The sequence below is a fragment of the Clupea harengus genome, chromosome 11, assembly GCF_900700415.2.
Source record: "Clupea harengus chromosome 11, Ch_v2.0.2, whole genome shotgun sequence".
Taxonomy (NCBI): domain Eukaryota; kingdom Metazoa; phylum Chordata; class Actinopteri; order Clupeiformes; family Clupeidae; genus Clupea; species Clupea harengus.
Window position 1 is genome coordinate 6,277,675 of NC_045162.1, and position 17,074 is coordinate 6,294,748.

The window sequence follows — 17,074 nt, forward strand, 5'->3', positions numbered from 1 at the left end:
CCAGCTGGGGGGAACAAAAACAAAACTCACCCAGCGAGGCGGCGTGGAGCAGGCAGTTCCCATCTCCACTGGTAGCCAGGGGCAGCAAGCTCTGGCAGCCGGGGCCCACACGAGTCCACCAGTTGAGTCTCCCTACAGGTACAAACAAGGGGAACATTAGCCACAGTGCACAACTTTGTGTCCCTCTTCAAGTATTTCTGTTTCATGTTTGTTTTTGTAGACAAGTAGTCTACACTATTTTATCCACAGACAAAACCTTTCCTTTAAGGAGTATTCTATGCATAGCAGCATGCTTGCAAAACCACATTCACCTTCAACAAAAGTTAGACTACGACAATTGGTTTATCTGTACTGTATATAACTAAGACATTAGTGAAGACGTCAGTGAATCTCTATACAGTCTCATGTGTCTCCGGTGTGGCAATGTGGAGCCCAACATTTCCAGTTGCATTTCTCTCTGAATAAAATGTGAATGCAGCGTGACGGTGATATGAGATCTCTATGTGTTTCTGTTGATGTATTTTCTGTGACGGTGATATGAGATCTCTATGTGTTTCTGTTGATGTATTTTCTGTGACGGTGATATGAGATCTCTATGTGTTTCTGTTGATGTATTTTCTGTGACGGTGATATCAGATCTCTATGTGTTTCTGTTGATGTATTTTCTGTGACGGTGATATCAGATCTCTATGTGTTTCTGTTGATGTATTTTCTGTGACGGTGATATGAGATCTCTATGTGTTTCTGTTGATGTATTTTCTCTCACCGGCGTGCTCCAGCGCCACCATCATGGACTGCTCGATGAGATCGCGCTCTATGAAGCCGCGGAAGTCCTCGCGGTAGACGGTGAGGTCTGGAAGCTGAAAGGTGCAGACCGGCGTGTCCAGGAGAGGGTCGGCGCCCCCGCCGCCGCCACTGGTGCTGCCGCCTCCGCCCCCGCCGCCACCGACGCTGACCCCGGTGCTGGAGACGTGCGAGCGCGCCAGCGACACGATGGTGGAGCTCGCGTGCGAGATGCCTCTGGAGAGGCGCTTCTCGTTGGCTGGTGGGGGAGAGGCGGGAGAAACAGAAACAGAAACAGAAACGCCATTACAGCGTGACTGACCACTGTTGTGTGACGCTCTGGGCTGGGCATGAACCATGACTTGAGAGTGAATGTCATAACTAGAACCCAAAATAGTACATGGGCTATGGTGGTGGGGGGGGAGTGAAAATGTGCAGAGCATTCGCAAATGTGCTGCTTACAAACTGCACAGGCAGGGAATGAATGGCAGTCATGAAATGGAGTAACTAACTGAAGAGGTCTACTCCTGCTCCATGGCATGTTGATTTTCCACATTTATGTGCATGAATAATAATAATAATAATAATAATAACAACAACAACAACTCGCTCTGGTCATCATACTGCTGAGAAATCGTAACATTTAAAATACTGGGTCTAGTCTAATACTGATAAAAAACTAATAAATCTGACTTTAATAGATAAAGTGACATGAGAGTGGTGTTCTGCTGGTCTACCGCTCTGCAGCAGTAGTACCCATGCCAACACGCAGTGACTGCTTCCTTATGACGTTTTATCGAGCAACCGTACCTTGCACCACCTCATCCTGCCGATGCAGGAGTGGTCGGCTCACTCGAGCCACCTCCTTTTCGGGGGGAGGGTAGTCCCTCTCTTCCACAAACGAATATGTCAAGGCGTCCGAGTGCACCTGTCTCAGCTGCTCAAAGTCGCTGAGAGCAGCAGTCAGATCCCAGTTCTTGCCTGCGGGGGCACAACAGCAGCCGCATTGGGTTAGATCAGATTGGATCCCGCTAAACAAACCAAGCCTCTTCGGGGGGGGGGGGGGGGGGGGGGGGGGGGGCGACGACACTTACAGCTGCTAATCAGTCATTATTTGACAATAAAATCAACAGCGACGGGGGAATCTTATCTCAACCAACGGCTGCTGACTCTCCTCTTTCAGAGGATACATGTAAACACATGCAACGGCTGTTTCGAGCTGGGCAGGGGGAGGCGCGTTGCAGGACAATACATTTTTAACCTATATTGCTTTATCTGCAAAGGCAACGTTGCTAGGCAACCACAAAAAGGGGTGGGCAGCAGCGAAACGTGTCCCAACTTTACCTCACTGCGTATGGATTACCTAACTAGCAGCGTTGGCTGAGGCCGTGCGGGGCTGGGTTCAGGGCTTACAGCAGCAGCGTTTACGCACAGCCCCTCCACACGGCACCGCCACAGATACTGATGCCCCCGAGCGAGCTCTCTATTAACAACAACTGCATGATGAACAGATGAAAGGAGAACAGACAGAGAGGGAGAGAGGGAGATGGGGAGGGAGGGGGCGGGGGGTACAAAAGGAGGAAGGAAAAATAGAAAGAGCTCGAGGACTGGGGATAGACAGGAGTACCTTCTAGTAGGTCTCGGGCCAATCCTGGTTCAGCTCCAGTAGAACGGACAAAGTCGGACAGGACTGCGTCCATATCCAAGGTCATGTGATCATGAATTTACAATGTGGCAGGCGGCATCAGGAGAGAGAAATGGAACACACTTTCACCCACACATACATACACACACACACACACACACACACACTCACACACACACTCTCACACACACACACACACACTGTGTCGTCGCTGGGGACTTCCTTCACAGGCACACCTGGAAAGGGAGATGGATAAGAAGAGAAATAAAAACATGAGTTATGAGTTTACTGGTCTGCGTATGGCTCTGCACAAGAGTGCATGTAACTTCATTATTCTACAACCATAATAGAACAAAACACACACAAATACACACTCAGAGAGACACACACACACACACACACACACACACACACAGTCTATATGCACACACACAAATACACATTTAAATTCTATATTTGAATCCACCAATCATATTCTGTACAGAAAGGATTCAAACATTTCTCAGAGGTTGAATACAGCTTAGTGACTCATGGGTACAAGAAACATCTCCTACGCCAAACAGCAAGACTACCTATAGCAGCTGATACAGAGCAGAACTTTGCTAGTTGTTTAGATTGTCTCTTACTAAGTCCTGCCAGTCGTAGCCCACTGACCGAAAGCTTATGGACATGCCAAATATCAATACTACCAGCTTACATGTATAGCCACACACACACACACACACACACACACACACACACACACACACACACTCACACACACACACACACAGTCTATATGCAGACACACAAACACACAGACACACACACACACAGGCACAGTCTATATGCAGACACACACAAACACACAGACACACACACACACAGACACACACACACATACACAGGCACAGTCTATATGCAGACACACAGACACACAAACACACAGACACACACACACACAGACACACACACACACAGGCACAGTCTATATGCAGACACACACAAACACACAGACACACAGACACACACACACACACACACACAGGCACAGTCTATATGCAGACACACACAAATACACAGACACACACACAGACACAGGCACAGTCTATATGCAGACACACACAAATACACAGACACAGGCACAGTCTATATGCAGACACACACAAATACACGGACACACACACAGGCACAGGCACAGTCTATATGCAGACACACACAAATACACAGACACACACACACAGGCACAGTCTATATGCAGACACACACAAACAGGGTTTTTCCTGGGTCAAAATGGGTCTTCGGTGCTCCAAAAAAAAATGTGCGCGCTGTGCGCGCAGTCTGTGTTACCATGTCACCTGGTAGCTTACATTTTACCATTTCATAAATAATGAGGATATGCTTCAGGAAATAATTTTGCTTCCACTTTAGATTCAAATAGATTGACAATAGTCCAAGCCCCATGGTGCTATCATGTATGGTTCAAAGATTATTAAGGTTTACCTCTTTACATATATATGCAAACTACTGAAATGTATATCAATAGAATCTAGAACTAACCAGTGGTCAGAAATGGAACACACAAATTATGAAAATCAAGTTTATCTATTATTACTATTCATTTTTATTATACAAACCTACATACCATTATTTTTGTTTTTATTATTAAAACTGTCCACAAATATGTTTAATAGTGTGTTTAACTTCTATTGGCCCACCAATGCGTTGTAAATCAAACTTTTGTCAGCATTTTGAGTGGACATTTAATTTGCATTTGTACAGGTGTATTCGTGCACGTCGGGCTGGCCCTCGCAGCGGAACGACAGTTTACAACCGCACCGGTTTATCAATGATAATATTAATTCGAGATGCAACACAAATATATCCGCTCTCCTCCGAACGAGCTGAGCTTTCATTGATAAACCAATGCGGTTGTCTGCCTCTCCCGAGGACCCGCGGTCTACTGGTACTCGTTCAAACGGGTAAACAAATCAAATAATAGCCTACACCTGTGTAGGTCCTCAACATAGCAGATATTGTAATACATTGAAAGCCATGAATACTGAAAATGGAATGTTATGCTCAAAATCACCGCCGACTGATGAAGTCAGGATGCATACGCAAGTTGAGTGATTGGCAGCTGGCCGCTCTGTCCATTCGCGCACTTCACAGTTACGTATTGTTCAGACAAGACACGCTTACCAACTCGATTACTATTGATCAAAACAGAACGAGGTTTCGGCCGTAGCCTATACTTGAAACATACTATTGAGACCATATTCGAACATGCATTGCACGCGTGATGAAGGCGCATCCCACCACCTGAGCGAAATAATTCATATCTATAAATAACAGCTCACCTTTATTTTTTTAACCAGATTTGTAAACAGGTCGCGATCAATATTTTGCAGTACAATAGGCTACCTTGGTTAAAAATCGAATTACGGTAGATGCATGCTAGCATTGCGCTAAATAATTAGACAGCTAACATTAATTAGTGGTGTTAACATAAAGTCAGTTATTGTATATGGCATTAATATTATTCTAAAACACCTTCACTAGTTGTTTTAACCAGATTTGTAAGCAGGTTGTAAACAACATTTTTGAAGTGCCTTGGTTTAAAACAGCTAAAAGCTAGCTACATTAAGTTGCTTGCTCAAATCTCAAATTCAAACCAAGTATTCTCTAAACTGGCAAGCTTGGAGCAGCCTCTTTTCAATGATTGGCTCAGGGGGTGGGAGGTGGGACAAGCTGCTGCCTTGAAGTCGACGGTGAGGGCTCAAAACACCATTAAGCTGAATTGCGCCATGAATGACAGCTTTTTTTTAATTTATTTTTTATCGCAGACTTTTTTTGGTGCCTTAGGCGCTCGGGATTTGTTGTAGGCGCTCGGGAAAACGGCTTAGGCGCGCGCCCAAATTTTCTCTATGCAGGAAAAACCCTGCACAAATACAGACACACACACAGACACAGACACAGACACAGGCACAGTCTATATGCAGACACACACAAATACACATGCCTTTGACCCCAATAGCAGTGTCTGGAAAAGTACATTAGCATTCTGCCCATCACTAGCGGGATTCACTGGCCTTGCTGGGTCACATGGTTATCTCATGACTGTGTCTGCCGTGGGCTCATGGCTCAGCAGCAGCGAGGCTGAGGGCGGACGCAGTGTAGCCCTGCAGAAGGCCCCGCACGGCGGACGGGCAGAACAACAACCGCACGCAAGCGCAACAACATGCCTAGAAATAACTCCTGTCTACTGAATTCAGTTCAAATTGTTTTCATTTACAACGCCTCGCGCCATAGACAATAGACGCCGTTTCAAGGCGCCTTGCAAGGACCGAACCCTCGCGCAATTGGTCGTCTTTTGGACTGACTGGTGCAACTAGTGTAAGTATATCTCTATCCAACACATGGAGATGGAGACACCCACGTCTGTGTTTGTGGCACAGCCTGGCCAATCAAACACTTGAATGGCTGTGTGGTGTGTCAAATCAGTTCTCCCCCCCCCCGCCATGAGTCTCCGTGGTGCGTGGGAGCTTAGCACAGTGGACCTTCTGTTCAGCCCACGGAAGGGACTGGAAGGACAAGATGAAAGGTGAGATCACGAAGAGGGCAGTCAGGCAGCAGCCACCCACCGAGGCTGCACTGTTGATACACACACACACACACACACACACACACACACACGAACAACACACACACACACACACACACACACACACACACACACACGAACAACACACACACACACACACACACACACACACACAAACACACGAACCCTGAGTTTAACACTTCCCAGAAGCAGGCTGCTATGGAAACACAGATAAGGTGTCTTCTGGGTGTCAATATTGACTCAGAGAGGCAAAAATATAGTACAATGGTGAACGGCAACGGGGGTAGGGTCATACACAGTGCTATGAGATAAACCATGACTCATACAAAGGGAGCAAAGAAAAGAATCATGTCTCTGCCAAATCTACTGCAGGTTGTCATTTATAACTTAAATATCCAATCGTGTCGAGGGTGGTGACTGCACCTTGTACTTAGGCCTGTGTATCGATAGAGGTTTCGCCTGGTGCGTAAAATCCAAAGCAGAAGACGTGGTGAAAGAACAGACTCCGCACACAACGGCTGTTGCTATAACGATGATGCATTTAATTGAAAAAAAAAAACATTAACCGGAACAGTATAAGGACCTTGCATAAAAAAGCCAAACAAAGGGACCAAGGTTTCGGGCCAAGCCCATCCTCAGTATTCCCTCTTTGAGAACAGATACCAACTGTGCAAACACCTCTTACATGCTGTGACATAAGAAGACACGCCGTCAATATTGGAGTACTTCGTACTTCTGTCATTTTCATATCCTACATAGCCAGCAGCCATACAGAGTGAGGCTAAAGTGTGCCCTAGATTAGCTTCACACAGCCACTGGGTGCACCACTAGCCGTCGAGTCTAAAATCGACATCTCCCTCATTCCATCCTCCTCCTCCTCCTCCTCCTCCACCTCCTCCTGCTCCTCTGACTCAACCATCTTTTCACAAAGCCCAGTGAGTTATGAGCCCTCCCTTGGATTTCTTCTCTTTCTGTTCTTTCTCTCTCTCTCTCTGCAACACACACACACACCACACCACACCACACCACACCACACACAAACACCCACACCCACACCCACACACACACACACACACCACACACCACACAAAGACGTGCCGCCTGTGTCACAGCCCAAATAAGAGATCAGAGGCTAGGGCTGTGTGATTCTTTTCAACCCCACTGAGTTGTCTGTAAAGCCCCTCAGAGATCAGGAATCCGTTCACGGGGTTCACGTCCCACTAACTCCCCCTAATGAGGTGCTAGTTTATTGTCATCATAACGAACAGGTTGGGCATGAAATGAAACAGAGCGAGCACGGACGCCATCGCCGGCCTTGAGAGTTATAGGATGGTGTTCCTGGAACTACTTTCTCCGGGGTAGTGATTTGTCAGGCAGCTCTGGGACAGGTAAATAGTCCTCTTGATTTCATATTACAGGACAACCTAATATTTGGAGAAGGGAGCGCGGTGACAAGAGAGCTTACTTCAGAGTGAGACTTGAGCTGGGAAACAAACAGCCGGCAGCGTCTGCTACATTTCCACACGTCTCAGAGCACAGCACGGCTCCAGAGGTATGAGTCAGCTTACTTTCTCCTGCAGGTTGCGCGCACACACACACACACCCAAACAAACACACTCTCTCTCTCTCTCTCTCTCTCTCACACACACACACCTGGCCGCTGTGAAAGTAGGCCGACTCATCCCTCCCCCCTTGCAGTGAGCTGATTGGCCTGTGACTGGAGCAGGGAGTGGGTGCCAGCGGTCACAGGCCTATTACACAGACAGGGGGCGGGTCATCTCCCCACAGACACTCAACCCCCCCCCCCTCCCATCTTACACACAGGAGCACAGCGCTCCCGTCATCCGTCACACCAGCGGCTCAGAGAGGGTGATGAAGCTGCACGCGGAGTGACAAGCACACATATGAAACAATCCTGCGTTCACCCGGGCCAGAGAGGAGAGGAGAGGAGAGGAGAGGAGAGGAGAGGAGAGGAGGGGAGAAGAGAGGAGAGGAGAGGAGAGGAGAGGAGAGGAGAGGAGAGGAGAGAAGAGAGGAGAGGAGAGGAGCCGCACAAAAGAACAGTGTTGCACAGAAGGAGAGGCAATCAGGGGTGCGTGCAGAGAGCCCACAGACAGCATGCTCTGGGTGAGCTCAGGGCCAGCTTGGCAGCACTGACTTCAAGTTAACAACCAAGCCTTCAAATGTAGGCCTTAAAGAGAACAAAAACATTCAAAACAAAACACTCACAAACAGAGCTTTGTCATGACCCCATGGGCTCATGTGTGTCTGTGTGCCTGTGTGCCTGTGTGCCTGTTCTATTATGGTCGTATGGTTATGTGGGGGGGGGGGGGTAGTGTGTTGTCACCATGACAGTGTTGAAGACTACGTGACTGCAATGCGACTGTGAATTGTCCACAGCCTGTGAGCAGAGTATCCCAGACAGCCACCTCGGCCCCAGCACCATAGAGCTCAGACAGCCACCTCGGCCCCAGCACCATAGAGCTCAGTCAGCCACCTCGGCCCCAGCACCATAGAGCTCAGTCAGCCACCTCGGCCCCAGCACCATAGAGCTCAGGCAGCCACCTCGGCCCCAGCACCATAGAGCTCAGGCAGCCACCTCGGCCCCAGCACCATAGAGCTCAGGCAGCCACCTCGGCCCCAGCACCATAGAGCTCAGACAGCCACCTCGGCCCCAACACCATAGAGCCCAGGCCGGGAGGCAGGCCGGCACAGATTGTCTGCACAGGCAGCCCAGGCTTTTGTCCCCTTACATAATGTGTGCCGCCGTCAACACGTGGGCCGCTTGGAGATGCCAGGGGTGGCCAGGAACAGACAGCGGAGGTCAGAGCGGTCGTGGCCCATTGTGTTCAGCTGTGCCATGCGCCGCGCTGTGCTCTGGTCAGAGAGAGGAGAGAGCAGCAGCGGAGGTGGAAGGGCAGTGTGTGTGAGTGTGTGTGTGTGTGTGTGTGTGTGTGTGTGTTAGTGTGTGTGTGTGTGTGTGTGTGTTAGTGTGTGTGTGTGTGTGTGTGTGTTAGTGTGTGTGTGCGTGTGCGTGTGTGTGACGCATGCCCAAACGCCCAAAAAGAAACAGCGAGCTGAGCAGAAGCCCCACCACCAAAGCATCGCACGGAGCGTAGAGACTGGCATTTTAAAACAAGGCCAGTCGATCAGGTTTGGAGGGTGTGTAGCAGATGGAGACTAGCACATAAAACCCCTAAAACTCCCAACAGCCCTAAGAGAGGGCATCTAATGAGCCTGCCACTAAGAGCATTCAAATGGGACCTGCCACTGAGAGAGGCAAAGGCAAAGATGACCTGTGAGTGCAGACTGGCACTGCAACAGGCCTGTGTGGTCGTGTGGGTTGTGTGGTTGACTGGGTTGGGTTGGGGCCAGGTGGTGGCACACACAAGGCAGGACTGAAGGACCGCACAGACGGCCGCTCTGCACCTGATGCCGGCCTCAGATCCACCTGACAGGAAACCCCCGGGCTCATGTGATGGGTAGGCTTGTGGTCGGCAAAGCAGCCAACTTCTCATCAAGCGTGGGCATTTTTTTCCACTGCATCTCTGGTCCCTTCGTGACCCCTTCTCTCCGCCGGCCAGATGTGTGTTTGTGGCTCAACGCATGTGTGGGTGTGAGAGAGAGAGAGAGGGGGAGAGAGAGAGTGAGTGAGTGTGTGTGTGAGTGAGTGAGTGGGTGAATGAAAGAGAGAGAGGGAGAGAGGGTGAGAGAGAGAGAGTGCGAGTGTGTGTGTGTGTGAGTGAATGAGAGAGAGAGAGAGGGAGAAAAAAAAGAGACAGAGAGAGAAAGAGGGAGGGAAAATGTGTGTGTGTAAGAGAGAGAGAGAGAGAGAGTGAGTGAGTGATGGAGGGAGAGAGAGGAAGAAAGAGAGGAGGGTGAGTGAGTGAGAGCCAGACAAAAAGGGAGCCAGCATGGTGTGCCAGAAAAACAAATCCTGTAGGTGAGCACACATCGTGTCCCAGTGCACCAGAGGTCAGGCCGAGAGAAGGGATGGACAACACAGCCTGAACCAACCAACAGCTTAGCCTCTGCCACGCCCTCTTACAACGACCAATCAGCACCATCGACAGCCTTCATCTGTCCAATCACCTGTGTCCTTCATCCACTCTGACCATTGTTTTTAAAATGAGGGGCATCGCCATCAGCCTACATTTGTCAGCTGCTTCAAGCAGCCATTACACTCAAAGCAAGCAGATCTCCACAGACAAGCAAATACAGGTGCGCGCATGAGCCGATGGCTAATCATGTTAGATCAGAGCTGGGTGGATGGAGTGGGGGTGGGGGTGGGGATTACATAACGCCTTGCGCTGACTGATGGCTACGCAGGGTTCAGGGTCTGGAGGATTGCTCAGCCTTAACCCAGTTCTGCTCCCGCGACGTAGCCCATCCCATGTCCCCATAAGCATGTTTGTGTGTGTGTAAGAGGCTTGAGTGCGTAGGCAGGCAGGCAGGCTCGCACACGTGTGTGTGTGTGTATGTGTGTTTGTGCGTGTGTGTGTATGTGTGTGTGTGTGTATGTGTGCGTGTGTGTGTGTGTGCGTGTGTGTGTGTATGTCTGTTATGGGCCACATTACATAAGCTGGCAGCATACAATAAGCATCACTGTCAGCACTACGGAGAGCGGCTCTCTTAAGCAGTGAGGAGACACTTCTGCCAAGCACAGCACAGCTCAGAACTGTTCAGCACAGCACAACATAAAAGACTGCAATACACTCTATGCACACACGCATGCTCACACACACACACACACACACACACACACACACACACACTCACACACACGCATGCTCACACACACACACACACGCACACACACGCACACACACACACACACACACACCTGTATGTGTGTGTGTGTGTGTGGTGTGTATGGTGTGTTGTGTTAGGGCAGTGGTCACCAAACTTTTTTGGCCAAAGATCACAAACTCTGCCTTGCTGACAGGCAAGATCTACCTATTGAGGCGTTGAGAGAAAAAGACTGTCCAGACTGTACTTACAACTTAACTTTTTATTTAGCCTAATTGTAATTGAGTGAAATTAAACACTTTGGTCCAGCTTTCAAGTTGATGTGACCAAGAACAAACTAAATCACTTAATTTCAGTGCAACATAAAAAGGAAAATATTTGTTAACCGCACTCAATATGAACAAGAAAAAACACATTTGCAATGAGCAGGCTGGATATGAACTGCTTTATTTATCAACTGAAGTTACAACACAACACTGACCATCTTTGTTTTCAGATCATTTGACAGTTGTTTTAAGGCCCCCATGTTGCCACTCTTCAGAGGAGAATCAAGGAGAAGCACATCTTGCAATTGGCTACCTCAGATAGTTTTTCTAATGATTGAATGGACCTTTCTATGGAATTGAAGGCTTAACAAGCTAATCAGACTAATTATGTGTTGCAATTATTCAGTATTGAGTAGTTACAGGTATTCAAATCATGAAAATTATTAGGGTGCCTAAATATTTGCAGAGCCTATTTTTCACACTTGATTTCATTTCAAATACTGCTACACTAAATATCTTTGTCTGGAAAACACCCCAGTACTCAGTGTTAAATAGAAAATGAATAATATCCCACTGTGATCTTTTTTTGGTGAAGACAGAGTAAATTATCATGCAGCCTCAGAGGGTGCCAAAACTTTTAATACGACAGCGTGCATATTAATATTTCGAAAACCAACACGGTAATTGGAATGAAGTGGGATTGGCCGATAACTAACATAAGCGCAAACGTACTCATGTAACGTCACCTTTAACATTAATATTAATATTTAGAAACACGTTGCAGTGTTAAACGAGTCGTAGAAGTTAAAATAGACAAATATCTGTCTCGAAAACCGTTCATTTGGGTAAGCTAATACATAACGTTAATCTATAAATAGACTTAGGATATCGGTTTATTTTACAAACTGGCCGATAACCAAGATAACAACGACATCCAAGAGAGCTTGAGGATTTTATGCACGCGAGTTGAGCCTAGTTGCGAGCTGTCAGACGAGCTGTCAGAATGTTGGAAATCTCTCTACATTGGTCAGACATTCTGCAACTTTACCCAATCCGACTGAACATGTTGAACTCTTCCGACAGTACCCGACAATGACCAACAAACACCAACTGCTGGCGCACACTGACCCAACTGTTGGTGTTTGTTGGTGTTTGTTGGAGAATGTTGGCGTTTGTCAGGGCAGTGTGCAAGCTGCTTTAGAAGGGGCATTTAGTGGGAAGGCCTGAATTTGTGAGAAATCGTTGGTGATTACGTTCATATCAACTCTACGGACATCCTCGGATTTAAATAGCTGGCGTTCATGAATCAGGCGGAGATCTTTTCTGACGTTGGTCTTCCGAAGACCGTTAGAAAACATTTCAGAAGACACTTCAGAAAATGTTCAATTTTTTTTTTTTTTGAAAAAAATTATAATTTGGAGATCGACAGGGAAGGTCTTCGAGATCGACACGTCGATCGCGATCGACAGGTTGGCGACCTCTGTGTTAGGGTGTGTGTGTGTGTGTGTATGATGTGTGTGTGTGTGTGGTGTGTTGTGTGTGTGTCTGTGTGTGCGTGTGTATGGTGTGTGTGTGTGTGTGTGTGTGTGTGTGTGTGTGTGTGTGTGTGTGTGTGTGTGTGTATGGTGTGTGTGTGTGTGTGTGTGGTGTGTATGGTGTGTTGTGTGTTGTGTTAGGGTGTGTGTGTGTGTGTGTGTGTGTGTATGATGTGTGTGTGTGTGTGTGGTGTGTTGTGTTAGGGTGTGTGTGTGTGTGTGTGTGTGTGTGTGTGTGTGTGTGTGCGTGTGGTGTGTATGGTGTGTTGTGTGTTGTGTTAGGGTGTGTGTGTGTGTGTGTGTGTGTGTGTGTGTGTGTGTATGGTGTGTTGTGTGTTGTGTTAGGGTGTGTGTGTGTGTGTGTGTGTGTGTGTGTGTGTGTGTGTATGATGTGTGTGTGTGTGTGGTGTGTTGTGTTAGGGTGTCTGTGTGTGTGTGTGTGTGTGTGTGTGTGTGTGTGTGTGTGTGTGTGTGTGTGTGTGTGTGTGTGTGTGTGTGTGTGTGTGGTGTGTTAGGGTGTGGTGGAGTGCAGCTGATGCTGACTTCTGGAGACCAGAGTCACCACGCTGCACTTCCTGCAACAATTACGGCTCTTTCCCACCACCTCTAAATCAATACAGTTAATTGCCTTGGCCATTCACCCCACTGTGGACCAAAGACTGCTTTGTGAGCAAATGAGAGAAGGCCCGCAGGGATGATGGGGCGAGAGAGGGAATAAAAAGAGGGATGGGGCGAGAGAGGGAATAAAAAGAGGGGAAAGAGGTAGAGGAGGCAGGGGAGTGGAGAGAGTGAGTGTAAGCAAAGAAAGTGTACGGAAGAGATGGACAGAGATAAAACGACAGCCTTAAGCGGTGCACTAATGTGCTCACTAAATCTGGTATTCATTAATAAATATTTATCTGTGAGCCGCGGTGGGAAACCAAAACAGCCCCAAAGTGAATGGGCACTGCTCTGACCAAACATGGCTGTGTGCGAGATGGTGCAGGGAGGCGCAAGATGTTGTGTCTGTTCGCACGAAAGAGCAAGAGATAGAACAGAGGAGGAGGCACAGACGACGTGTGTGTGTGTGTGTGTGTGTGTGTGTGTGTGTGTGTGTGTGTGTGTGTGTGTGAGTGTGTGTGTGTGTGCACGCTCTTGTCCTGAAATGGCTCTTGAGAAGGGGCCGAGCTGAGGCCGGTCAGCTGGTGAGAGGGCGCAGGAATGCAGAGCTGCTCCCGGAGGGAGAGGCCAGGCAGAGGCTGAGACAGCAAGCAGCCGCTGGCCTTCCACCCCTGCTGAGGGTGAGCAATGCCACTGGCCCTGGGCCCAGCAAACAGCAGCAACACAGAGAGCTCACATCATCACAACACTGCCCAGCCCAGCCCAGCCCAGCCCTGCCCTGCCCTGCCCTGGGCCCAGCAAACAGCAGCAACAACACCGTGGGCTCACATCATCACAACACTGCCCTGCCCTGCCCTGCCCTGCCCTGCCCTGCCCTGCCCAGACCAGACCAGACCAGCCCGAACCACTTCACTGTTCTCTCAGACTCTTCTCCATTGTTCTGCGTTCTCCATTGCATCAATTTTTCCAACCTCCTCCCCTTCATCTTTTCTGCCACCTATCCTCCATGTCTTCTCTCAGTCTACCTCTTTCCATGTGATATCCTCTCTTCCTCCACGTCTCTCCTCCATGTCTTCTCTCAGTCTACTTCTTTCCATGTGATATCCTCTCTTCCTCCACGTCTCTCCTCCATGTCTTCTCTCAGTCTACTTCTTTCCATGTGATATCCTCTTTTCCTCCACGTCCTTTATCTCTTGTCCATCCTCCTGCTCAGCTCCTTCCCTATTTCACCTTCTCTGCTCTAACTCCTAATCAATTCGTATTGAAATGTATTGGCCCTGAATCGCATCGTAGTCCATTTGGACAAACACTAGCAACACCGGTATGCGGAGGCCGATGCCGATACAGATCAATAAGTGTCAAAAGGGGCTGACATTGGTTCGATATACCGGCAAAACCAATAAATCGGTTGACCCCTAACAGAAACCTCCCGAGGGCCAGGGCCCCAGATGCTACGGTGACATAAGATGAGCCTCAGACGGGAAGGAACAAACCACAGTCTGGAGGGACCGATCTTTGCTGCAGCACTGTTCTACTTTCCCCTTTCTGTTCTGCCTTGAGATATGATTCAGAATAATGAAGGGTGGAGTTTTTCAAGCTTACCAACAGAGTGGTGGCAAAGATTAAAATATGACCACACATGCATAGACTGCCATAACGGCACAACTGTGTAAACACTGACGTAATGAGAATCGTTATTAAAAACAACAATGGTGTGTCTGTACGGAGATTCATAGACAAGACCAGATTTGGCTGACAGACCGTGGGCTCATCCAAGTTACTCCAGTTCAATTAATTCAAATCCTTTTCTCTCTCTCTGTGCTCAGACTGCTTACTTGAGTTAGTTTAGTTCAATTAAAATAAAACGTTACATGCACCCTATGGACGTAGGCCCACTGTTCCACAATAAATATTACCAAAGCTCCCACTTAGTTTTAAAATCACAAAAAAAATAAGCTCCATGACAAGCTTGAATAAATGATTCGTGGTAGTACTACTTGCTAAAAACAAACTAAGTCACTCCAAAGGAATGAGCTGAGCTGAGGTTTGTGACCATAAAGGGGAGGTGAGGGGGGATCACTGGTTGTCACTCCAACATCTCTGCCAAGTTTAAACCAGCATTTTCTCCAGGAGGTGTCATATCCTCCCGATATCCCCCCAGATGAACGATGGGACTTATTGGAGCGCTGGCTAGCTAGAGAGGCAGAACGGCTGCTAAGGCATGAGCAAGCCCTTATCTCCGGCAAACCAAGAATTAGAACCGCCTTTGCCTCCTAAAATAGCCGCAAATAATCAGCCGCTAAAGATAGAGATGAGTAACGGGGTCTGAGGACAGAGAGAGCTGAAAATCACAGACACCCACTGAATAAAACAAACTAGTCTAATTGAGGGGAATAAAAGTCACCAAAATACTGACACGACTAGGCAGCAAGCTGACCCTGGCTTTCCATAACAACACTTCTCTCTGAGTGTGTGGGTGTTTGTCAGTCCGGGCCTAACAGCGGCCGGTGACAAATGGGTCTAATGCTGGGATGCTGGTTCCTGTCACTGTGGTGAGGTCATGGCAAAACCTGTGTGCTGGTGTCTCTGCACAGGCCTGAGGAAGTGAAGACTGTGTATCTGTTGAACTACTGCCAGTGACTGTGTGACGGTTACACCAGCGTAAGTAGCTACACGTTTACAAGCACTGACTCCAGCAACTGAGCAGGAGTATCAGAGCCCCTTTAAGAATAAACACTTAGACGACTATCAAGAGCAAAACTCAAAAGACAAGATACAGACTTATAAGTGAATGGGCTTCCACTGATACTAATAAAAGAAGGATACAAACAAGATGTTTCATCAAAGGTCTGTGACTGTTCTAGAACATCCCGTCATGTTCAGAGGCTTGCTCTTGACACCACATTCCACTCTCACAACCCAACAGAGATGGAATGATGCTGAGGGAAAGGGACTGTGCACACAAGGAAGCGTGTGGCCTCAAACTCCTGACAGTTCCTCCAGGGTTCTCTGGGATGAGTTCATTATCTGCTGATTGAGTGATCAAGCGCTCCTTCTCACTCAGACAGAAGGGCCTTGAGCGGCACAAGCAGCTAGGCACTCTGAATGGGACAACTCAGCACTTTGAACAAATGTATTCCAATCAGTATATTCTGTCTACATTTCATAAAGTTAAAGGAAATGTCTGGGCTCACTATTAAACAGACACAAAACAGGCAGATGTGGCCTACTTAGAATATTTCCATTATATAAGTTATCAATGCAAGTAAAATACATCCATTTTTATTGACGAAAGCACTCACTTTATCATTTTTAACTGAATGCTACTGGCATTGCATAGGTCACACCTGTTGACTAACAATGGATCAGGCCCATCCTCTGTGATCACAGACAATGGTGACTGGGGAGCATCAGCTTCTGAAGGTTTGTCTTACAAGCAGCTCGATTTGTATCGTCCAGCTATAAAATAATGTGGCTCACAATGTGGCCTGCATCAAAAACCCAAACAGAAAATCATCTAGAGTAGTTCAATTCAATTCAATTTTATTCATATAGCGCCAAAACCAGAAACTTGTCTCTAGAGCCCCAGGCCTAAACTCCCCTACCTCTATCTATAGTCCTACCGATAACAACCAAGTGTTTCCTAACCTGCTCCTGCAGAACCAGAGCCCGCCATGCAGTCGGCCCGATCACTGTCTGCTCAAACTCTCCTGATACATTTTTCTAAAAGTCATATTGGAGAGAAAAAGGAGTCCAACAACATGCAGTGGCATTGCTTCCCAGAGAGAAAACCCTAAAGTAAAACACTCACATCAGTCAACACACTCTTCAGTGCTCCTCAGTTACTAACTATGAGATGATTTAAGCAGGAACTTGTGGGCGTGCTGCTACT

At 47.8% G+C, this 17,074-nt stretch overlaps 1 protein-coding gene across 2 annotated transcripts in view; it reads right to left on the reverse strand.

Moving 5' to 3' along the window:
• Positions 1-17,074, reverse strand: part of otud7b (OTU deubiquitinase 7B) — a 34,464-nt gene that overhangs the window by 10,082 nt on the left and 7,308 nt on the right. For both annotated transcript variants that reach the window (XM_012818123.3, XM_012818121.3), the window contains exons 2-5: positions 2,411-2,664; positions 1,594-1,764; positions 767-1,042; positions 31-132 (exon numbers count right to left, since the gene is read on the reverse strand). In XM_012818123.3, the coding sequence (XP_012673577.1) occupies positions 31-132; positions 767-1,042; positions 1,594-1,764; positions 2,411-2,495 (634 nt within the window). In that variant the 5' untranslated portion in view covers positions 2,496-2,664. The remainder of the gene's footprint in view (positions 1-30; positions 133-766; positions 1,043-1,593; positions 1,765-2,410; positions 2,665-17,074) is intronic.